Source organism: Gavia stellata, chromosome 3, assembly GCF_030936135.1.
Source record: "Gavia stellata isolate bGavSte3 chromosome 3, bGavSte3.hap2, whole genome shotgun sequence".
Classification (NCBI taxonomy): domain Eukaryota; kingdom Metazoa; phylum Chordata; class Aves; order Gaviiformes; family Gaviidae; genus Gavia; species Gavia stellata.
Window position 1 is genome coordinate 48,401,309 of NC_082596.1, and position 25,254 is coordinate 48,426,562.

The 25,254-nt window shown below is 43.0% G+C and overlaps 1 protein-coding gene across 2 annotated transcripts in view; it reads left to right on the plus strand.

Annotated features, from left to right (window-relative positions):
• The window catches only part of GAREM1 (GRB2 associated regulator of MAPK1 subtype 1), a 100,118-nt gene extending 80,205 nt beyond the window's left edge, over positions 1-19,913 (plus strand). Inside the window, exons 4-6 of one of the 2 annotated variants that reach the window (XM_059815357.1) lie at positions 9,083-10,261; positions 15,376-15,542; positions 18,803-19,913. In XM_059815357.1, coding sequence (XP_059671340.1) covers positions 9,083-10,261; positions 15,376-15,542; positions 18,803-19,715 — 2,259 coding nt within the window. In that variant the 3' untranslated portion in view covers positions 19,716-19,913. The remainder of the gene's footprint in view (positions 1-9,082; positions 10,262-15,375; positions 15,543-18,802) is intronic. The other variant, XM_059815358.1, reaches the window with a different exon arrangement.
• Positions 19,914-25,254: the final 5,341 nt, after the last annotated feature.

A 25,254-nucleotide genomic window follows, 5' to 3' on the forward strand; every position in this document is an offset into this window, starting at 1 on the left:
GAAAGCCTTATTCTCAGAGCGCACGCAGGGTGAAACGATGGGGTTGCTTGTCTCAAAATTACTGCAGCTAAATAGCATTGTGAATAAAACAAAAAAAAACAAAAGTCACACTTCTGCGCTATGTGTGTCTGTGTTTGTTTGCATGTGCACACCTCTTGGGCTCATCAAAGGGTCAGCAATCCCATGAGTGTAAGAGGGCTTGCTATCACCGACTGCACAGCAGTGCAGTGGCATGAGACAATGAAGACAGAACTTGTTCTGCCTTGTCCTACCTGTATGTCCTACCTATATGTGTGAGACTACACAAGGTAGGTCAGCTCTGCCAACAGAGCCGAGTGGTCTTCAGGCTCATCTGGTTTGCTTCAGTTGATACACCACCTAAGACTGGTTGAAGAGCATTCTAGAGCTGGGATGCAATGGCGCAGATCCACACCATGTACCCTACAGGGGAAACTGGTTGATACTGCCGGTGCAAAACCAACATAGAGTTTCCTGGTCCCATGTGTAGCGATGTGAGGTTTTTTTATAACAACCTTTTAATGGCTTTTTCTCTTTCTTGCACTGCTAGAGTTGGGGGACACCAGCTAGTCCGCAATTTTTATAGGTGTGAAACAAGATTGCTGAAGACAGCTGTAAGTGCAAGAGTTCATCAGTTAATTCATTTAGCGACACAGACTCATGCCTTTCAAGAGAGTAGGTTGTTTTAATTTTTGCGCTCCATTAACCTGAACCCATAAAACAGAGCCTTTCATGAATGAAGGCGACATGAGAAAGTTGGAACACTTTTGTATGTTTAGGATGTAGTTGGGCAAATCAAGGCAAGAAGAAAATTTCATTTCTACCCAGTCTTACCTTGGGGATTGCTAACCTTATCCAGTGCTGTGCCATTATTTCTCAGTTGATGAATGACCAAATCAAGAGAGTGGCACACTAAAATGTGCAGCTTTGATTTTATAGGGAGAAAAGTATTCATCTGCGGGCTTGTTTAAGTGTCTTGAGTTTAATATGAGTGTTCTTAAAACTCTTTATCATATTTAGCAAACTCAGAATTAAGCATAGCTTGCTGTTAGATATCCAATCAATCTTTAAAAGATATTATAGTGATACTCCTTAATGTAAATAACAGTAATAATAATCCAGGTTTAACCTAGTTACACAGTTATCTTGGCAGTATTTCTCTTGGCAGTTTTTCCCATTTCATAGAAGTCTATTCCAAGGTTATCATCTTCCAAAAAATAAATGAACTTAACAGGATTTATTAAAGTGTTCAGTAACCCTTTACATGCAAGAGAATAATGTGCGCTAAAATTATAATATAGGGGAGATCTTGTCAAACTGATTAGAGCAAAGGGAGGAATACTAAGTATGGTTGATTTCTGTCCAATGCGGTGTGCCCATTTAAATTCAGAAGAGAGTATCAGAAGGTAGCTAATCCAATATAAAAAGAAAAAAAAACTGCCTAAAATACCTGATGAAGCATTTAAGATGAGGAGGAACTCTGAAGTCTGGGAATTCTTTCTTGTTCCAAACACTCAAGTCTTTCATGGATAATTTTTGAAGAAAGAGCCTGTGGAGTTACAAGGTGCCACCAGGCAGTTACTGCATGTTTTTTTCTGCGCTCATTGAGGTCTGCCTGCATGTGCCAATATGCCACAGTTATGGTTCGACTTGGTGCGAACTTTGCTCCTCTGCGTAAATCCTTTGCTGCTCCAGCACAATTTTACAGCTAGCGCTGTCATTTAGAGAACCACCTTCTTGCTGTGATGAGCCATGGGATCTTTTCCAAAGGGGTTACTTTATTTTTACTTTGTGTATTAGTTGGTAGTGGGAGAAATAACTTCCCTTCCTTCCCCACAGTTTTGCAGCTAGGCAGGCTTTCTGGGCAGTGTGCTGAGGCAGGGGCGTTGGGATCTGCCGGATATTTGAAGGAGGGCTGTAATACATGCCATGAAGCAGAGCTGGGAGTGGAAGGTGGAGTCACTTTTCACAGAATAGCAAACAAAAATTTTAGATTAAACCAAACTTCTGTAATGGCTAAAACTACTTCTGGTAACTTCTTTGGAGGTACACATGTATCAGTACTGTGCTTGTATATCCAGTTGGCTGCCTCAGGTACCCAGTGGCCAGCAGCATCTACAGGCACAGCAATTTAGAGTGTTCTGGGGATAAGCTAATTTCAGTCAATAGGTATTTAATATGTTTCTAATTTAAAATTAGAGGCATTCTGTCTTTTCTTCACTGACCGGATAGGTGATAACCTTTTTGTATTAATATTCACTGCATAATTGCAGAGAATTTTGTATACGTAACAGCATTACACTACAAAGATGAGGATTTTTTTAATTCTCTATGCTAGGAAGAAAAATATTAAGAAAGATGAGCTATCCCAGGGCCCTAGCTTTTGCTGAACCAACAGCAGTAGGTTTCTGCAGTCGGATGCTCTGGTCCCATACAGATGGCAGTCTGTACAAATACCCAGGAAGCTATTTTGCATTAAGACTTACAAAACAAAACCAGGAACAAAAAACCCACATCATACTGAGGGCAATTCACAAAATGTTCTCTTAAAAAGCAACAATATTGTCTGATAGATTGGACGTTGGACAAGCCATGAATTCCTGCACTCCAAAAAACAGCCTACTTCGTGTTGTAGGACCCTTCAAACCTTCCCAGATATAATTTTTGTCCTGACGATATCACTCGGTCTCCCAGGAAAGGTTGTGAAGTTGTTTGCAGAGCCTTTCCAGGATGGAGAGGTAGGTTAGGTAACTAGCCCTGCAGTGATTCTTTTCTTTCCTATCTGAGACATTGTTTGGCTGATGTGAACTTTTGATACCCAATTTGATTATCTTTTTAATGTAATCTTCTTTTCACAGTGGTTTAACTGTGTTGGCCCATACAGCGTGCATTTTGTCAGAAATAAATGTATGTAGTGAAAACTGTGCACTCTTTTTTTTTTTTTGACAAATGTTAATGCAGCACAGGGAAGCAAAATTGATCTGATCTGATTGCAGTTGTGTTGGCTCTGATAAACTTGCCCTGAGTTTCCAAAAAGCACATATTTAGAACGCTGTAACCTACGCCAGCATTTTTAAATGCTGCAATAGCGACTTTCTTGAAATCGGTCTGTGTGCAGGTTTTGGCCCCAAATTTGCAGGCAATTAATAGTACTTCACCTTGAGAATTAGTGTTTCAGTCTCCTCATCACCCTGTGGCTTGATGCCAGTCTTATGAGTGAGCGCCATTGCCTTGCAGTGGCTTCATGAGCTGGTCTTCCTGACATCCCACGTGAAGAGAAGCTTCATGTTACAGCTCTGTGGTATTACCTGTCACATTTAGGGTCATTTTTTGAACACTTTGATTTATTTGAGGCATCCTTAAACAACACCCAAGCCACCTTTTAATGTAGTAATCAGGGCAAAGTCCCTCTTAGCTGAGAGGGAAACACGTGTATACCAACATGAAGAGTTCTACTTGCTGATTCTCTGTCTTAGGAGACAGACATTTATAAAATAAAAATGGCATGCTATCTCACTGAATTTAGTCAACTTCTTTGAAAAAGTTTCTTATTTTTCCTGCTAATAGCTCTTCTGAAGACTGTTTGTTTTATATTAAAACAAACTTTATTCATTTTTGGGGACCTGTAAAAAATAATTTTTTTTTTAAAGTGCTCTGATCGGACCCTTGGCTTTAATAGTAAAAACTGTCTGTAGTAACTTTGAATCAGAGACGACACAGTTAAAAAGAGCTCTGCCAAAAGAAATCCTAACTGTGAATTTTTACTGTGAATGCAATGCTTGCATTACTTTAATAAGATCTAGCAGGTATAATAAGTGATATGAAGCCACAAATCATTTTTATAAGGAGTTCATATGTGTCCCAGTGATTAAAGACTTCTACTTCAAATTATAACAAATTAGAACAGTTGGAGTCCAAGACAGGATATTGACTCAGGTGTTATCAAAATCTATTTTTCTGAGTTAACCTTTCCTTAAGCAAAAGAAACAATATACTTGAGCTTTCCCAAAAGAACGTTTCCTAAATAATCATTCATCACTTTCCTGATGCCTGTCTTCTGCAGTACATGTAATTGGCTTCTGAATTGTTATTGAATTGCAGGAGTCTTAAAATTTAAAACATTGTAGTGACTTAACCCACTGCTGTTTTGCAATGTGTTTGATAAGGTGTCCGTAAGCCAGTAACCTTTCTGGTCAGCATCCTGTCATCAACAGTGAAGGGTTAGTATGGATCAACATCCAGCAGTAGGGAGGTGGACAGTAAGTACAGCATGGAGTAGGTTCTGGTTCTGTGGGTCCTCTGCATTAGGAGTTGTTCAATTTGAGTATCTATTAGTGATTTCTAGATGGCTTTGGAGTATTGTGTGACAAGCACTGACTCTTCCACAGAGCTGCGAGCATTGATTATTCTCGCCTGTTAACAGAAAGTGAAAACTGGCTGGGAAGGGCAAAAGAAGGGTGAGGGGGAAGTAAAACGGCAGGAGTCATTGTTACAATGCATAAAGCATCGTTATTACAATGTGCAAAAGAGAGAGAGCAACCATGAAGATAAACATGTTTGGGGAAGGAGATATGTCAGGATGCTCCCAAGGCTAGTAGTTTAATAACTAGAGGAGACTTTGTGTTTATCAGGTAATGACAGCAACTGGAGGTATGATGGTTACTGCTGCATGTTGTTGCACTGGAATTGTGCAGTGAAGAATTCCTGGTTTAAATAGAGGATGTGAGGAGGTGACACAGACAAAAAATTAAAACATGAGGGCACAGTCCCACTATGGAGGTGTTTGAGGAAAATGTATTGTCCTACCTTCCTTCCCCCCATTTCTTCAGCTGGTCTCAGCTTCCTACCAATTGTAAGGTCTTCACACCTGAAGGTTCAAAACTGAGCCTGGCAGAAGTCCCAAAGGAGGCAAGAGCATTGCTCGAGTGTGGGCAAAGCAGGAGGAGGGAAGTGAGCTGAAAGTGTGGGGCTGAGTGGAGCCGCACTGGGACTGGAGTCCGCCCTCCCGGGTATGTTATGCAGCTGAATGAAGGCTTCTCAGGTGCTTTCTGCCTTCTGTAGCATTACCTGTTTTCCAGAATTATGAGAAGATTCTAACAGTTTGCCATAAAAATATATCATTATTTCTGCACCAGTCGGTGTTCTGAGCTACCTTAACTCTGTCGCTCTGAGATAGTGCGCTGCTGTCTTCTCTCTGTCATATACCAGTGATATGCCATGTCACGTGCATGGGCTGGGATGTGCCACTAGCAGGTCCAAGCATCTGAAATAGTATAGGGCACTGCTACACCCCACCAGTGATTTCGTAGCAGGAAGTGGAGGGTGCAACAGGGCATGATCTCAGTGGGAGTGTGAAGGAGCGTAGGGGTGCTTGGAGGTGCAAATCCTGTTAGGTCAGTGCTGGAAGCTTAGAGGGTAGAGGGAGCCGAGTCTGGTGTGGTGTTACGCATTCTGCCTTTTAGGAATAATTTATGATACGCACTTTCTCACAGATCATGTTGTCTTTAAGCATACTATTTGGTGTGAATCAAATCTGTTCTGAGGAGCTGCTGTGCTCGACTGATTCCCAGGCTGATGGGAGTCCTGTGAAGTTCACCAAAGGCAAGCACAAAGTCCATCACCTGGGATGCCATAAGCCCTGCAACAAGCTGACGGGCTAGAAGGTGGCTCTGCGGAAAAAGTCTGAGGGGTACCTGGCAGAGAGTAGTGGTGGTGTGGCAAAGGCAGCCAACAGCATATCAGGCTGAATTAACCTGAACTAACAAGAGTGTAGCCAACTGGTTGAGGTTGGTGATTATTCCCCACCATTTGGCACTTGTGATGCTACAGCTGGACTATTGCTTTCAGTTTTGGAAATGGCTTTTTTCCAATAGCACACTAACACAAGGAAGACATCGACATGTGGGAGCGAGTCCAGTGTACCAAGATGGTCAGGGGGCTGTAGCAAACTACATATTAGGAGAGGCAGGGAGAATGGGGTTTGTCCAGCGTTGAGAGGGCTGAGGGAACCTAATGGGAGGGTATAAAGAAGACCAACAGACTCATTTAAGGTGCCCAGTGGGAGGACAAGAGGCAACAGGCACGAGTTGGAACATAAGAATTCTGCTCTAATATAAGAAAAAATAATTTTTAATGAAGGTGGTTGAACACAGAAGGAGGTTGCCCGGAGAAAATGTGGATTCTCCATCTTCGGAGAAACTAAAAGTTGAACTGGACATGACCCTGAGCAGCCTGCTGTTGTACCTACACCTGCTTTGAGGAGCAGCTTGGACTAGATGACTCTGGGGATCCTGCCCAACCTGGAGGATTCTACAGGCCTCACCTGATGTCCGGTGCTAAAGTTCATGGCCCTATTTGTTGATGTTTTCACAAGTTTTGTGGCCACTGATAAAGTGAAATGTTTGAGTGAAGCAGACAGTAAGTTTTGTTTTCTTAGGTCATTGCTACAGGGACAAAGTAAAGGTCATTTAGCTATGTAATCTGAGAAACAAAAACTTTGAGATATCTGTGCATGCGCTTCTAGATTATTTTAGAGTGATTGTTATGTATGGTATGAATGAAAGATATGTATTTTTCCTAATGCCCTGGCACACGTATTTACGTACCATGTATGCTTTGTAGATGTTAACTACCATGTGGTAATGAATGAATTAACCTAACACAAGAAGAGAGGAGTTACCTTTCTTGACTTTCAGAATTTAAATTTTAAAATATACTTAGCCTGCTGAGGTGTACCAGCAGCCTTAACGTCACCATAGTAGGGTTTAATGGATAGGGATAAAGTTGTGCAGTCTTATACTTTAAATTTCACTATTCGATTTTTTTCTTACAGTTTTGGACAGAAGCTGGCACCGTATATTTTTGTTCAGAAGGAAGAGTGCAGAACAATTTTTTTTCTCAGAGTGCCAAACTAAAACTATGGCGTGATTTTTCTTTTGTTCCAGCACGCTAAAATTCAGACTTATTTCGCCTATCATTATCCTGTGACTCTATTTTTAAAAAATGAAATAATATTGTCCAAATTTTTAAATTGAGAATAATTTTGTCTTTAAACATGTCTGTCGAATCTAAAAATCCATTTGCTATTTGGCTGGTTGAAATGGATGCCATTAATAAGCAGCTGCTTCGTGAGACCTTGGTTGTGAAGCTCGGCCAGTTAGTTACCTCTGTGGTTTCACATCTGACCCACCGTTTCCTTCTACAGTGGCTTGTTTGTTTGTGAATCACCAGGGAACTGCGAGTTGGCCAAGCAGCAGCTCTCACAGCCGTAGGTTGTGACACCTCCCTTGCTCCAGCCGGTGTCCCGCAGGAAGCGAGAAAAAGCTGTAACCGTACCGTCTCAAGTTAAAATTTCTGACAGCGTAGCTCACGTTGTCCAAAGAAGCCATTTGTGGGGACTTGTCAATGTTAGAAACCGATATTCTTGCAGAACATGCCCTTTCAAAAAGAGAAGGGGGAGATTGAGTCATGCATGCACAGAGCCCTGTGTGTCCTTAGCCCTTATCAGCTCCACGGAAGGCAGGGATACGTGACTGGCTCTGTGGCAGTTTTGAGGAGAAACCAGCAACGAGCATCACACCAGTGTTACCAGCAAAAAACCTGAGTGCTTTCCTTTCATGTCGCGGTGTTTCAAAATGTTGTCTGGCCAGTGGTGTGAACTGTGAATGAGTATTACGCACAATAAAACCTAGTAGTTTCCTGGATTAGACCAATTAGTGTTTGTTTAGATAATTCAGGGCTTGAACGACTTCCTCTCCGGAAGCCCCAAGACAGAAGTGCTAAGGCGGCACACCTCGGCTGAGCTGCCTGTGCCATTGCTCTGAAAGGCTTGCAGAATATAATCACAACTTTACAAATATGGGGGAATTGCAGATCACGTCTTACAAGAGGAAGCGTTATTCACAGCACTTCTCGGTTATTAACTGATTGGAATTACAGCCTTGATTTCATGCAATGGCTATTCTGTGATGATACCTAAATTTGAAGCCCAGAATTTGAACTTCACACAGCTCCATGAAGTCTTTAGGGGTTACGGAGGTGAGGAAGGGATATACTAATGTAGTGTATGTTTTCATTTGCAATTTTTTTAGTATGCTCCATATTTCCAAATAAAATGGTCTATAACAGGCCAGCAGTGTTTATCTGATGCACCTTCCTTTATAAGTAGGTACCTGCTGCTGCTGAGGAGGAGCTGGGTGGGTTCTGTTAGGTCCCTGAAAAGAGATTTTCATGTTAAACCACTCAAATATGAAGCAGAGCAATCTTGTCTATAAAGAGTTATTCCAGTCTTAAGGAAATAACTTCTGGAACAGATGAGCCTTGGACATCTGTTTTGCTTTTTTTTTTCTTTCCAGTACGATTTCCATACTAGAAAAGCACACACATGGCTGTGCATATGTTGTTTAATCTCTTAATTGCAATTATGATCAAAAAATGAGGAAGGAAGGAGAGCAAGGCAGAGGGGGAGTTAGGCATATGGGGTGGACTGATATTCTTAACTTCTCTTTCAGGGAATAGATGTCATCTGTCATTCCCCCTGCCCTGGAAGAGATTATATCAAAGGGATATGCTTCATCCATAATGATGAGATCACCTTTTCTGCTCCTCAGGGAGCTGAAGATGGTGAAAGAAGTTTGCTTCCTTCAAGAGCCTGGCAAATAAGTTATAGCAAACAGCAAAAACAAGGGGTGGAAAAAAGATACTCAAGGGAATCCAGACATGCTCTGTCACAGCTGTATGACACAAGTGGCTATTTGAATTGCTGGGGCATGTGGATTTGTCCTTTCTTTGAAAATTGGTTATGTTTGTTCTCATGCCTTCTTTGGCAGTTTCAGGTGGCTGTTTCCCCTCACGTAAGATGCAGAAATGTGCAGGACAATAAAAAAAGGTTACTTGGCCGAGCTTCAGGTTAAACACCTTGCACTTGACTACTCAGCTGTTCAAATAACGTTAGCTTAGTTTCGCCCAGTGTATAGTCTTGTAAGTTCAGTCTCGATAGATTTGATACAATTTGAAGTATTATCTTCAGGGGGGGAAAACCAAATGTTTTATTATTATTTTGCAGGTGGCTTCAGGTGAATGCAATGAAGACACTGAGGTTTACAACATTACCCTTAGTACTGGGGATGAGCTCACTTTAATGGGGCAAGCAGAGATCCTTTATGCAAAATCTTCTAAGGAGAAGTCACGACTCAACACCATCTTCAAAAAAATTGGGAAACTTAATTCAATTAGTAAGCTAGGCAGAGGCAAAATGCCCTGCCTCATCTGCATGAACCACAGGACCAACGAAAGCATCAGTCTCCCTTTCCAGTGTAAGGGCAAGTTTAGCACCCGCAGCCCGTTGGAGGTGCAGATGCAAGAAGGTGAGCACACGATTCGCAATATAGTAGAAAAAACCAGGCTGCCCGTTAACGTGACTGTGCCGAGTCCTACACCAAGAAACCCTTATGACCTGCATTTTATCCGTGAAGGGCACAGGTACAAGTTTGTCAACATTCAAACTAAGACTGTGGTGGTTTGTTGCGTGCTTCGTGGCAACAAAATTATTCCCATGCATTTTCCCTTGCACTTGACGCTTCCGAAATTTTCTCTACCCGACAGTCTGGTGAAGGGGGAGCTGTGGCATGAATCCCTCATCCAGCACTGGTTTAATATATGCCAGGAACAGTTTGACATAGATGAGTATTCCCGTGCCGTGCGAGATGTGAAAACTGACTGGAACGAAGACTGCAAAAGCCCGAAGAAGAGCCGATGCACGGGGCACAGCCACGTGCCGAACTCCCTCAGCTACGCGCGGGACGAGCTTACACAGTCCTTCCACCGGCTTTCGGTCTGCGTCTATGGCAACAACTTGCATGGGAATAGTGAAGTGAACCTCCATGGCTGCAGGGACTTGTGTAACGAGTGGGCCCTGTTCTCTCACGATGCTCTTCAGTACCAGGAGTCTGGTGACAGTAGCAGCGACTACCTTTTTCCTGAAGTTAGCGAAGAATCGATGTTTCTGCCTACAAAAACAGAACTTCCTTACGAAGAGCTGTGGTTGGACCAAGGGTCTGGAAAGGCTGGTGACCAGCCTCTCTCTCGCTCGCTAAGTGAGAAAAACAAATGTGACAACTACAGAGGGTCTTTCCGCTCAAAGTGTGGTACCGCATCTCTTCCTGTGCCTGTGACTGTCGGAGCAACCACGAAGTCTTCAGATGTTTCCCTACCTCCACCTCCAGTGCCTCCCAAATCAGAAGCAGTAAGTCAGGGTTATTTATGTTGGTTTGTTTTTTTTAGCTGGTGAAGAGTTTGCTTGGGGATTTTTTTAGGGAAGGCTTGGGGAGGGGCACATGGAGGGCAAGGAGACGGTGAGACTTTGTGAGATGTGCAACTTCAACTAGTTTCCTACCAAACATAAGTCATGTCCTAAAAATCACCAGAGTATATTTAATATAACTGATCTAGTAGCTTAATCCTGATATTTTCAGGTGATATTTATTGGGGTTTTTTGCTCCCACAAACAAGGTCTAAGAATTGCTAGGTCACTTCCTTCCCTTGCTTTCCACATCATCTCTCCACGTGGCCTCCATGTGTTCTCATATTTTCTGTGGTCGAAGTGTGTGGGGCATGACCCCACTTGGAACTGCCTCGGATCACCTTAGTGTGTGCGTCTTCAATTAACAGGCCCTGATAATGAGGACAGCTAGAATTTGTATGCATTTGAAGTGTTTGTTAATGAGAGATTGTCTTCTGTGTTACGAGAGTCTATGGCAGATTTTGAAGAATATTGTCATTGACTTCAAGGAAACTTTATCAAACTAGACCTGAACTAATCGCTCTGTACTGCTTATTGAAAGAAAACATGTTTGAGTAGGAACTCTGCAGATTTGATAAATGAGCCTTCTAGAGAACTCAGTTTTAAACAGAGCATGTTTCCTGTCTTAGGGTTTCTAATGAAAACTCATGGGAGAGATCACTTCTCCAAACCTGAAATGTCATGGAGACTTCAGAGGCAACAATACAAATATGTTTTATCAACAGGAGCTTATGTGGACTGGGTGGAAAATCCAACCATTACGTGGTCTCTTGACATAGTCCTAAACATTATTTTTTAAAAAACACGAAGGAAAAAAGAAAACTTCCCCCAGGGAAAGAGTGTCTAGGAGTCTTCAGCAAAATTTAAATGATACATACTTATGTCACATGAATCTTGACAGATAATAAAATTTAACAAATTAGTTTTGCTGGGTTTTTGCTGGAATTTAAATAAAGAAAATACTGTTCCATTTGCAAGTCCAATGATATTTTCAAGACCATGGCTGCACAGTAAGCTGAGACTGATACAAGACCAAACTGCAGCAAACCATGGTGATCCCATCCCTTTCCTTTTCCCATCTTACGGTCCGGCAGTGCTGGCCATAGCCTTTCCATCATGAGCCAGGTCACAATCTCGTTGAAAGCTAGGTTGTATTTATTTGTGCTAGGTTAGCCTGCAGTGGGTTGCTGTGGGGATCCCCCTGGCCAGGCTGTGCTGCTGCTGGGGAGGTGCGTCGAGGAGAGGGGAGGGGAGGAGAGTGCCAGTGCACGCATGAAATGCACAACTGCAGCCCTTTGACCATGCTGCCAAAACTTCCCCAAAAAGCAGCCGCAGCAGCTTCAGCAAAGGCAGGAAAGTCAAGACATTATGTCTTCTTAGCAAAGAGTGTTTATGTGTAATGTCTAAGTGCAGGAACCCCAGAGCACTTCCTTGCCTCTGAGGTCAGGTACGCACTAACACTTTGTCCTTTTGGACAAGTGCCCAGCAGCACCGTATGGGGATGAGGTTCCCTGGCAGCCTCCGCTGATGTAAACCGGCATGGGGCTGGTCCCACCCTCCTCCTCCTTTCCCAGCCACACGGTCCTGGCTCCTCTTTTGTGCTGGCTCTGGCACTCCTGCGCCTGGGCAGGCAGCCAGGTCTGGATCTGGAAAATGATTAGTTTCCTGCTGATTTCTGTGAGCTGAACTGCTTCAGCGCAGGGTCAGAGGAGCACTGGAGCCAGCGCCGGGGAGCGGGTGGGAGGGCGAGGGGTCGGTGGGGGAGGAAGGCTGCCCCCGCAGCAGGGTGAGGGCAGCCCTCCTGGCAGGGGGCTGCCCGTCCCCGGGGTCACGTCAGAGGTGTGGGCATCTCATGTTATGCCTGAGGCGTGGGTGATGGGATGCTGGGAGAGCTGTGGAGCACCTGCACAGCGTCGGTGTGGACCCTCACGCTTGGGGAGACCTCGTGGCATAGTGGCTCCCTTCTGGGGGCAGCAGGGTGGCATTTGGGGTACCTACGTACATTGCCTTTTAAGGTCAGTTTGAAAAGTGTGTGATTTTGTCATGTGTGTCTTAACGTTGCTGAGGTAATGTGCGAGTGCTGTCAGCAATTTCAGTATTGCTTTCTAGCCGTGCAGGAGAACTAATTTCTGCTGAAGATATTAGCTTACATTTAGAGGTGGGCAGGGGATGTAACCCTATAAGAAGTAAAACAAATTTAAAAAGCTGCATTTCTGTAGAAGATAATAATTTAGACTCAGTTTTGTGGCTTCCTGGAACAGCCCTGGAATGAGTATCAGTGATCTACCAAATTCATCAGTGGGCTGGGGCCGAGGAGATGTTTGCATGGTTTCCATGTAGGGTATTTATAGAATAAGTAGATCTCAGGAGCTGCTGATGAACATGTGGTTTAGTCATCACTCCCTCTAGAATGATATTCCATAGCGTTTCTGTATAAAGGTTGGCTGGCAATTGCATTTTTGCATGCACTAAATTTAAAATGTGTGTACAGGAGCTGTTTGTAGGAGAGAGAAAAGGGCATTCGGGTGTTTCAGAAGCTGTTCTGGTTTTCTTCTCACCAGCAGGATGAAGCATTCTGATATATAATGCTTATTTTCAAAATACCTTTCAGAAAATCAAAGTAGCATGAAGGCAGAAGGGGGGGGGGGGGGATGACCTCTGAATTGAGACCTATAAATTAGAAATTGCTTCAGTCCCCAAACAGTAATTTGCATAAAATCAGAGGCTGTTTTCCTGATTGATTTAAAGCACATCCCCGATGGAGCGTGCTGGCAGTTCAGGCTCCCATCGGCAAGGAGTGTTGAACCGCTTTGCGTTAACGCTTGCGGTCATGCCGGTGACAGGGTGGGGTTTATTCAGGCAGCCTTGGAAGTGGTCCCTGCAGTGGGCACCTGCGATGCCCAGATTCAGGAGTGATGCCCCAGGGCCCGGGGGGGTGCTGGCGGGGCTTGGGGTGGCACCAAGGAAAAGGAGCAGAGGTCTTAAAATCCACCTCATGCTGTCAGAAAGGGGTCACTATCCCCGGCTCACAGGAAGGACTGCTGGAGCATGGGAGGGCTCAGACATTCAGTGCAAATGCACTTTATCTGTATCTGGCGGCTGCATGGCATCTAGTGCTTTTGGGTGAAAGAGTATTTCCTTGTAACAGCAGCAGCCATCGCAGTCGTGTTGCACTGCGGCTGTTCCCCTCCTCTCCTGCTTGTATTTCATTGCTGTTCGCTTGGACCTGGTGAGGGTAGCTCTCCTCTGAAGTTTCCCCTTGCTCTTGTCAGTTTAATCTGCAAAATCTCTCCTTTTTACTCCCCTGCTGAGTTTCCTAAGGGCTGTGTCTGGCAGCTGTAATCGCAGTCTTGTGACAGGGACCAACTGGGACTGCAAACCAGTATTATTTATGGCCTCATTCTGATCTGCAATCTAGGTCAGCAAGGGAGCCTGGCATAGTTTGTCATGCCAGCACCTTTGAATGCCAGCAGTCTTCCCAGAAAAGATTCCCTTTAACCCCTTGACTGTCTGCTGTGCTCCAAGAGCTCCCCTGAATGGTCTCTTTAACCCCACGGGCGTATATTCAATAGCATGCAGTATTAACTTTGCCTAGTCTGATGGGGGAAAAAAAAAAAAAAGAAGTCCTGAGGCATCCTTGGGGCACAGCACTAAAATGGTTGAAGAGTTTTATGCCTGAATTCAATAACAACCATGAATAAAATTGATTCTATTTTTTTTCTTGAAAGAGCAAATAAGAACCCTTAGAGCGAGATTTATGTCAGTGTTTTATGCTGTTGGGCATTTCCTGTAATTTTGACTTGTTTTGAATTAGGGAAAAAATGTACTACAATGTCCTAGTCCCCAGTTTTCCATTTCGCAAAAGTACTAAATGGGTTGTTACATTTTGAAAGCACTGAAGTGGATTGCAAAAGGTTCCACATTTATTTTGTTTTTAAATAAATTAAATCACTTTAATTGCTAATTATGTGTTGCAGAACTGCTAAGATAACTTTTAGTTCTGCAGTGTTGTTAAATTTAAAAATAAACTATAACTTTCAAACACAAAGAGAATTTCCCTTTTCTGGTGCATCTAAGAGTGTTTCAGAAAAGGAGAACATAGAGGTCTCCTCCTGCCCAGGGGGAGGTGGTGAGTCCTTAAAAATCTTGCCTGGCAGCCTAATTCTCAGTAGCCTTGCTCACCTCTAGCCCTACTAAATAAAGTTTCCCTCCCAAATATGTACTGATGAGATTAAGGTCTTAATTCCATCATTTTTTCTGTGGGGATGGATCCTGATATTTTGCCTCTACCTAGACAGACCAAACTAAATTTCAGAGAAGCAGTGCTACAGTCACGTGTTTTAAGCTGCCAGGTTGGCTGGCTGCAAAAAGTAGACCGATTGACTAAGTGCATTGTTTGAACAGGCCTTTCTGCCCACACCTTTCAACTTGTACGTTTTGTAGTTAACTTTATCCTGGACTGCTTTGGCAGCTACAGAAGGACTGAAGCTCCAGGTTTGAATCCCAGCATCTGGTAAATACAAGATACATGTACTGTTCCTGGGGGAGAAAGGCTGGGAAGTATCCTAGAGCTGGATGGTTGAGTATCACTGGTGAAGTAAGTCAGGAAACATCAAAGTGTGTTGAGATCTTTTCATTACGTAAGGTTGGTTTATTACATCTAAATAAACAACATTTAATTAAGTTTAAGCCTAATGAATTGCTCCTTACAAAATGTAAAATATCTGGAACAGTCTGTCTGATTTTGTATGTTACTGGAAGGTTCTTTTACATCGTTTCATTGCTGCTACTTTTTAAATAAGTGGATATCAAACTACTCAAAAGGACCCTAAAAAAGATTGCTAGTAGCTCTACTGGTACCAAGGCATTCTTTGGACTTCTTTATGACATCCACATACTGTTGCAGATGTATATACTTAGCATCATTTTTCTCTTCTCCTCCCTTTTTAATTATTTCCTTTCTCAGAATAAGAAAGAACCAGATGTGTTTCATCTGTTTGAGAGTGCCATTGCCCAGATTTTCATGCTGCTTACTTAAATGTTCTTCTTTTGTTCAGGTAAAAGAGGAATGCCGGCTCCTGAATGCTCCCCCTGTGCCACCACGGAGTTCAAAGCCATCCTCCACCAGTCCTTCCATCCCTCCTCGTACAGTCAAACCTGCACGACAGCAGACCCGCTCTCCTAGCCCTACTCTGTCCTACTACTCTTCGGGACTGCACAACATGTATGTGTTTGAGCTGTGAGAGCCCTGTGCTAGCACTTTTTGAGAAAGTTAAATTTAGCAGTATTCTTTTTGAAGGCACTTGTTTATAAAGGCATGGTACTGTGTCAAGAGTTTTGTGAAATGTGCTAACCTGTCAAGTTACTTTTAAAGATTCAAGGGGAAGCAAAGCTCCAGCAGAAACTGTGTTTTACTAGATAGGACAAAGCAATTTCTATTAAATACCTGCACATACTGCTCTAGGTAATGTCACTGTAAGGTGGCACAGGCTGTCTAAATGGAATATCCCATACAGTTCTGTATAATTCTTGAAAGGCTTGAATCTTCAAACCAGAACATCTCAAAACTAGTTTTTGGGTGGAATTTCAGTGCTACATGCATGCAGTGCAGACAGCTCTGATAAGTGGGGCACAAAAGGGGTGTGGTAATCCAGAAATGTGTTGTGCCAACTGTATGGGAACCTACAGGGTGGGTGTGATGGAGAACAGAGAGGCCAGCAGGCGCCACTGAGTGCAAAGTGAGGTGTAGCAGAAGGGGGCCAGACAGCTTCCAGATCAAACCCACTTCAGCACAAACCTAGCCCACAAACTGGAAAATCCACTCAGGCTAGTCGAAAGTTGACAGTAGATTTTGAATTACGAGGCTGCATACCTTTTCCTAGCAAGGCAGTGTTCTTGCTTTGGCTTTAGAAAGTGTATGCACCTTCTGAAGTCTCACCTCCTTTTTGACTTGAATGTCTTGTTGCCATTATTTTTTGTATCTATTCAATGGCAAGATACTACCTGTCTGGATATTACAAATTGATCTGAAACGCCACTGAAATAAGTTCAGCCTGGATGCAATTGGTATAATAAGTTAAGCTGGAATTGCCTTTCTAAGCCATACTGCACGTTTGCAGCTTGGTGTTGTGTATCTGGCAATGATCACTCTAGATCAAGGCTGCTCATTTGCTTTTGTGAAAGCCTGTTGGGTAGTTCTGTCAAGATCTACTCCACAGGAGGCACAAGACCTCCCAGCATTTGAGGCCCACCAAATGCTGCTTTCTCTCTTTGTAGCTAAGAATACATCTGCCTCCCAAGAAACCAGGAAAACAGTGAGAAGTAAAGTTTCTCATGAATGCAGGTGGTATTATTTGCCTCAGACATCGCAATATTTGCATGAAATTCATCTCCAGCTTGGGTCCAGACCAAATATCTCCATCTTGGTAGAACCAGCCTAGTGCTGCAGAGGAAGCTGCTGGAAAATGGGCAATGTGTGGAGTAACCAGATTGCTGATGAAGTTGCTTTTCAAGTCTTGCCGGTTTTATCAATGATCTTATTTTCTGGATCGTGAAGGGTTGCAGCCAATATTTAAAACATAAAAAACCCCAATATGTTTTGTCCTTATCTGCCTATAAAAACGCCTGATGTCGGACTTCAGCTGTATTTGAGGTTTCTCTTGCATCCTTTGGCACTGAGTCTCAGTGAGTTAATTTTGGTGGAGGATGAATAAGGAAGCACTTTGAAAATGTTACTTTACCAGTTTTCAGTAATTCCATTTATCTTTTAAATCATTAAATGTTCCCATTTCTAATATTGAATTAGAGAACAGTAACAGGATCAATCAATTTAATTCCTCTTATGGTTAGTTGTTTACGACACTTCACTGTCTTCTCTGAATTGAACAACCCAATGGCTAAATTTGTGAAAACCGCTTTGCACTGCGTACATTACAGTAGTTGGCCTTTAAACAGCAGAAATGACCAGTTGACAGTGTATCCTTGTTGAGGAGAAAAAAAAAAAATACCTGCTATTGTAAAGAGCCAACTGCTTTAACTTGCAGACTTGTATTCATGACATAAACAGGAAAAAAAGAAGTTTGGATGGCATGGGGTGGAGACCAAGGGATGGTTAGACAGAGAGGGAAACTGCATCTCTTGGGGCTAAGTTCTATAACTAATCTTCCAGGGATGTAGATTAGAGCTGCTTTTACGCAGCTGCACTTTGTGTTTGAGCTGGGCAAGTCCAGGTTGGCTTCCTCTCTGACTCACTCTAAGTGCACGGGGAACTAATTTTTCTGTCAATCCATTCAAAACTATGCTTGTTTTTTGAAAGCTGCTGCCCTCCTCAAGCAGTTTTCACTGAGCTGTCACAGAATGACTACCTAGTTTCTTTCTTGAGTAGCTAGTTTCCAGAAGAGAGAGGTGAGTAATTAAAACAATGATTTCAACTGTTGGTTTCCCTCTGCTTTGTTGGGTAAGGATTTTATAAATCTGCTAAGTGTTTTTCCAGTGTTCTGGCTTAGTTGGCTAGTATTCCAGAGATCAACCCAATCCTTCAGACTTTCTAAAAGAAAGTGGCATAGAAGCAGCAAACATTTGCTTTTGATAACAGATGGCATTCTTTTGTTGGCATCTCTGTCTCTTAGGAACACCTGGATATAAACTATCAGTTCCCTCAGACAGGCTGAGCTTTGTTTACCACCTGGAAGTAGGTCAGGGTAAACTTTCTTCAGGTGCCTTTGAAAAGTGTTTCTCGTCATAGCTTTTTAAGGATATGGACACACAAACAAGTTACTGTGGGGTAAGCTTAAAGCCTGATACTTCAACACATACAGCTAGGTCTGCTTACCCTTCCAAGTAAAACTCTTCCTTTGGCAGTAAGCATTAATTTATTCTGTGTTATTGTACTGTGCACTGGTGCAGTTTTTACACCGGTGACCAGTGGGGAAAGATCCTGTGGCCTGTGCACATGCAAGTGCCATAACAAATGAAAATGTTAGCTCCAAAATAGCTTTTGGTCATCTCTTATGTCAGTCAAGCTTGGGTCTAGTGCACTGGTGACCTGCCCCTGTTAAGAGCTTTTGCATACCATGACTTGTCTGTGGTATATAAATATGAAATACAGGATTAGAACATCATCTAGTATATGTGAGGCTGTTCGTTTTGCATGGTGGTGTCCCTCAGGAATTCGACAGTGGAAGAACTGAGTATTCAGGAGATGACAGAGAACCGAATTGAGACATCTACTTTTTCACCAGCTTGAAAAACCAAGACGTGAGGCTTTTGGGTATATCAGCATCTTGTCAGGCTTGTCAAAGGAGTAAAAGAACTGTCAATGCATTATTCAAATGTGTTGTTAATTCAAATCTGAAAAGTTCTGCCGGAGGGAAGAAGATGCTTCCTTGTGACAGCCACCCTCTGACTCTGTCAGATGATTTATGAATTTATTCAAATGCCACATTTTTTCATACTAACGACATCCTTTCTGCTTTGTTCCTTAAGCAGTGTCACAGAGAGCGATAACACCAACCCAACTGAGAGCACACCTGTTTCCTGCTACCCTTGTAACATGATGAAAACCGAATCCAAAGAGCCTGAGAGCACGATGCCTTTGGGAAGCTCCTCAACTGAAGCTCTGCCTTCGAGGTTATCTTGGCCAAACCATTTTTCAGGAACTGCTGAAGGCCTGAATAGGAGTGATTTCCTGCTCGATCCGAGCAGGAGCTACAGTTACCCCAGACAGAAGACTCCAGGTACGCCAAAGAGAAACTGTCCAGCACCTTTGACTTTTGACTTCAATGGGTGTGAGCTCCCGGTGGGGTACTCCCCGCTGACCCCAGCAGAGTTCACGAACACCATCTCTAGCTGTCCAAAGTCGGCAAGTTACTCTCTAGACTGCACTGATGAGAAAACTCTGGGAGTCAGCAACACAAAGCAGAGCCATTCATGTCCTGCCTTACCTCCTCGGGCACCGAAGTCGAGTGAAGAGAAACCAGCTACAGACATGTGTCCCTTGCCGCTGAAAATAGATGGTGCCGAGGAGGAGTCGAAAACTGGTTCTCCAGACCTCTTGGAAGATCAGTATCTCGTTAAAAAGGGCATGCAGGATACATTCTCTGTGTCTTATCCCTTCTCGTCTCCCCTCCACCTCCAGTTAGCACCAAGATCTTGTGGGGATGGCTCTCCCTGGCAGCCACCCACGGACCTTTCTGGACTCTCAATAGAGGAAGTTTCTAAATCGCTGAGGTTTATTGGTCTGTCGGAAGATGTCATATCGTTTTTTGTTTCAGAGAAGATTGATGGCAATTTACTGGTTCAGCTTACGGAAGAAATCCTGTCAGAAGACTTTAAGCTAAGCAAATTGCAGGTGAAGAAAATACTACAGTTCATTAATGGCTGGCGGCCCAAGATGTGATGCCGACTAGTTATTAGTGAAACTGTACGAGACGTGCTTGATGCACTTCAGCTAATACATCACTTCCTGTTTTTTGCACTAAAAGCCCTTCCTGTAAATAGTAGTAGAAAAATTCTTACTATGCAGATAAACGTTTTTGAGTGGTGAACAGATTATTTTTTCTTATGTCAATAATAAAAGTAGAGAATCTGCAGAGGTGTGCCTTGTGCATCCCTGAACATTCAACAGCTGCTAAAAACTGGACACTAAGGGAACTTTTACTCCATAGTCTGTTGAGACTTAGTCGTATTTATTACTGAACAATTTGATGCTGAAAGACACACACCGATCCAGTTTACAGTTTTGTGTTAACTGCAAAAAAAAATGTATTTCTTATGGGATTATTTCTGTTCAAATAATATTTGGCAACATGCTGTGACTTTCTTCCGTTTCTCTTAACAAAAAGCATGTTCAGATATACAAAAACATTGTTTTGACACTACACCTGAAAATGTTAAGAATTGCTGTGAAGTGCCACTAACAGACTATTCTTGCAGCATATTTTTATTAACAGTATCTTCCTGACTACCTGTAATGTGGATACATTTTCCATGTTACTTTGAGCAAAAAGAGTTAAATGTTTTTAAAACAAAAGTCTTGCTTAGCTCATTGCCCAGAGGGGAGGGAGAAGGGGGATTTTCCTACTGAGCCACTCTGCCCTGGCCAATTAAAAGTTTATGACCTGTAGATTTCAAAAGTTGCTTTTGTAGTCGGGTGGCTGGAGTAAGTTGCATGACTTCTGGTCGTGCAGCTTTCTCATGGGAAAGGCCATTCAGTGCATAGGCTCTTCTCTCGGCAGATCCTGCCTGCCACAGTAACCTGCTAGCACAGCCCTTGCAATAGCCTTGCTCTGGCACAAGGCAACCCCTTATATTTCCTCTGCTGCTGTTACGATCATCTGAAAATGTGCTTGATGTGCTGTCCTATTCCTGTGGTCGGATCTGTGTGGGAAGGTGATAGTGCTCCTGTAGGATGCCTTTGAAATAAAGCATTAGTGAGGTGGGAACAGAAACAGCACGTGGCACACTGGTAAGAACAGGCCAAGTGAGGGTTTGGGCCATGCCTTGGGAAATGCTTGTGATGTTTAAGTTCATCTGTCTCGTTTGCAGTGGGCTAGGAGGATGTGGGTGTCAAAGTGGGGGGGACTGTAGCATCGTAAGAAGTGCTAATTCAGTTGCCCAGCTGCAAAAACTCACTGCAATAGATGTCACATGGAAGTAGCAGTCAAAAGGGAGCACAGAGATGGGATGGGGACATTAGGATGCCCCTGGAGACCTTTCAAATTTAACTGCTCAGAAGGCTAGAAATAGGATTAACCTTTGAAAGTCTGTTGTTGATTTCCTGTGCTTGGCAGAGCTCTCCGAAATGTGTCTAAATAATCCCAGGATCCTCTGCTTTTGTACTACTGAATGCCAGGATTTGCGGAGGTCCTCAGCAAACAGTCTGTGGTGTCCATCCTCAGCAACTGTGTATGCCCAGGATCCTCAGGTGGTCAGAGCCAGGGGTGCTGGATCAGCTTCACCTTCACCTGCTGCTGAGCAGAGCCCTGGCCAGGGTGACACCATCACCTGCCTTTCTTACCTTTTTGAAGTACAAAAAATCTCTCTTTTTCCATTGTAGGGCACATAGTGGGAGCATCAAGAGGAAATACAGAAGAGGGACAAAAATGAGAGGCTGCTTTTGCCTGTTTTCTCAACCATATTGACTCATTAAAAAGAATTTATTTGCAAATGGAGTTTTCTGTTGCCTGGGCAAATTTCATGTCATGTCTCCATGCTGAAGCCAAGATGCATCATTTGTCTTGCAATAATGCAAACCACCAGTTCCCAAACAGAGAGCAAAGCCCAATTGATGTGGGTACTAGAAAGCAGTGAGCCAAAAAATATCACAATAGAAAAACCCCAAGAGTTCATAATCCTACTCTTTTTCTTAATGTATTGACTTTTAGCAACAGATCAATAGATTTCTCCGGATGCTTTTTAATTAGCGTCCTAAAATATTTTAGCTGCAAGTAAGACTAAATCAAATTCAAGTACTGTTTAGATGTGTATGTTTGTTGGTAGGCAGGTGCAAGTTGGAGTCAATTGCATTTTAACCCTCGCTATGTCAAATAAGCGTTCAAATTTGAAAAGGCCAAATTTTAAATCTCAGATACCTCTCTTTGATTTGCTTGACTTATTAATTCCAGGTAAAAATACAATATTTCTCTCTCAAAAAAAAAAAGGACGAGGTTGCAGTCTTGGTAATATTAACATTAAATATTTCAAATGCCCCCAGGATATTAACATCCTTGAGAAAACAGTGTTCTTTGACTATGGATGATACCTATTCTGTTATCTCTCTTACCTGCTTCAATGTTTTTTCTTTCAAGCAGCCTGGTGGAATTTGCATTCATGAGTGTGCTGCATTAACATCATGTATGCCTAGACCAAAATACAACTGGCCTGTTGAAAGGCCCAGAAATGTGGAATGATTTCAGAAACAGATCCTGTGTGCGAAAGTACAGCTAAAACCTCTAATTGCAAACTTTCTATTGATGTCCTTCCAGTGTCTTGTTCTGGCTTGCCACTGCTTACCTATTTTTATGCATAATGTGTTAGGATTTGACCTTTTCTTTTGCCCTTAGCTGCTCATCACCTTAATTTTCCAAGCCTTTTTTTAATGATTCAGATGTTCCTAACCTTTGTGTTGTGTGAATTATATGACTGCAGCGTCAAGCTATCTGCTGTGATGCCCAAGCTGGACTGAAGCGTCTGCTCTGGTGAAATCAGGAGAGGGATGGGCAAACCAGACAGCTGAGTGTGGTGGCTTGGCCTCTCCACCACTGTGTAGGTAGCCAGGCTCTGGCAGCACTGATGCCCATGGAATCCAATTTATTTGCTTTCCTCTTGAGCTTTGTTGCCATGGTCTTAGGGGGTCAGGACCATCCTTGGCACTGTAAAAGGAAGTCTGAACAGGGCAGACCGATGTCAATGTGTCGGTCTCACAGGAAGGCCCTGGCAATAAAGGGATGGTGGCACCTTTGAAATGGGGCAGGAGCAGAGGAGTCCTTCAGGCCTTAGCAGAGAACCATGCAGTCTCTTTAGAAGGATGGGGTGTAAAACCTGGAGACTTAAATCTGTAAAAGGTTACAAAATGCTGTACTGCTTATTGTACTTCAAGATGGAGAGTTACCTTAATGTTCCCACTGTGATGAGGAAGTGTCTGAAAGCTCTGGGGAATATCCCTGTGGTACGAGCTTTTTACCAGCTGATGTGAATAGGGGGAGACAGCACTCAGCGTTTGATAGGACTTGCAAACTGTCCTAGCAAACCAAGCAGTGCTGAGGCACGGGCACTCTTTAATGGGAGTCCCTTGCTGCTGAACTGTTGATGTGGGCTCTTGCCTGGTTTGGTGCAACCCAACCAGCCTGTGCCATGAGTGATCCCAGACAACTCCCAAGCACAGCTCGGAGGTTAGCAATGGGGAAAACCAGCCTGGTTTTGGAGAGTAATGAAGTTCAGCTATGTTGATGCAGGCTGTGTTGGTTGTCCTTGGGACCTGAGAGCAGGCTGTGGCCCATTTTGTCTGCTAACAGAGATGTGGCCATTGAATTCAGACAACACGTGTCGTGCCAGAGTGGACCTAAAATACTTTACTTTTTGGAGGCACTCTGCTAAAATAGGCCAACCCTAACATTGGACTTCTTTCCTCAGATTAAAAAAATGTGAGGCCTCTGGTGCTTATTTAGTTATCGGTGTCTGAAGTTGTGTGTTATCCTTGGGGTGTCTGGGGGTTTTGGTAGCAAAAAATCTGGCGTATCATCTGTATGGAGCTGTCTCTTTGTCCTGCACCAGGAAACACATCCTTTCTATGCAACAGTCACATAGCGGCGCAAGGACTGATGCTGCCTTCGGCAGCAAAAGCTGGATTCTGGCATGGGGGCTTTTCTGGAGGTGGACACAGAATTGGGCTGGGAGGGGATGGGGAGGAAACTTGAGGGGAAATGCCACTTTCCTTTAAATGCTCATTGTGCCTAGGATTAAGGTTCTTTGTATTGCTGCCTGGCTGGCTAACCAAAGCTGTATTGAAATCAAAGTGCATATTTGCGTTCTTATTCTTGCCATGTTGTAAAAATTGCCTACAGCTAGAAACTTAGAGACAGAAAACACTTGGTCCATCCAAAATCACAAGGAAAATATATTTTGAAGTGTTCTTTGCAGCTAGAAGCAAGCTTTTGAAGTAACTGTATTACAGAGGGTTTTTTCCAATACAACAGTTTTACTTGCCACTTTAATTGACTTTATTCGACAGCAACAGCTTAGAATCATAGAATCATTTAGGTTGGAAAAGACCTTTAAGATCATCAAGTCCAACTGTAAACCTAACCCTGCTAAGTCCACCACTAAACCATGTCCCTAAGCGCCTCATCCACATGTCTTTTAAAAACCTCCAGGGATGGTGACTCAACCACCTTCCTGGGCAACCTGTTCCAATGCCTGACAACCTTTTCAGTGAAGAAATTTTTCCTAATATCCAGTCTAAACCTCAAGAGAAAGTTTGAAGAGAAACAGCGTAAATAGCGATGCTGTCTCAAAACCCACCATGTTTCAAATCTGTCTATAAATACTTGAAGTGTTTTCTCTTATGTTTTCTTCTTGAATCAACTCCTTGATCGTTTCCCTGCTAAATAAAGTGTGCTGGCACTAGTTGCTTGCGTGCTGCCCAGTGGGGTGCCTGCCTGCAACACAAGTCAGCAAAAAGTCCTGCCTGCAGGCCAGGCAGGGGGTACGCCATGCTACTTAAAAGCCAGACACCAGCCCTATGTGAAAGAACTAGGGCTAAGCCCAGCTCTCCTGGCTCCTCTTTTTGATGCTCTGAAATTGCAGCGTTCCTGTGATCAAGCTAGAAGGTACAAATGAAATCTTAATCAAAGTGAGGGATTGTCCTTATTATTCACGGTATTAGGGACGGCAGGGCAGTAGGGAAATGCAGGCCCCTTGTTGAGACCTAGCAATAAATGACTCTTCATTTGTTATGTCTTAAACTCCTAATAGTCCAAGAGTTGTTCAGACTTTACCATTTCTGTGCGTAATAACCAAATTTTCAGTGTGAAAATCTGCAGAGTGATTCTCTTGACTTGGACAATCTTCTGAATTATATTAAAAATATCTGTTAGTTCTTAGCCCTTTAGATTCACTTTGGGTAGGTCAAAAAAGTGACACTTGGGAAAAAAAAGAGAAAGCACCAAAACTTTGGCTTAGTGCTTTTCCGTTATAAAACGAAGCATGGTTTTTGTGGAATTCTGTGCTGTTTTGGGCTCTTGTGTAAAAGGCTGAAAGCAGATTACTATTTAAACCAGGTGCAAATAAATATCCCTGTAATGTATATGAACAAATCTAAACCGCATATTGTAAGTATGTAAACTGTATATTAAAGACACTATTTTCATGACATTTCAAACGCGTACACAATTTGTTGTACTAAATCAGTTGGGTTGCATGTATTACATAAAATGGTT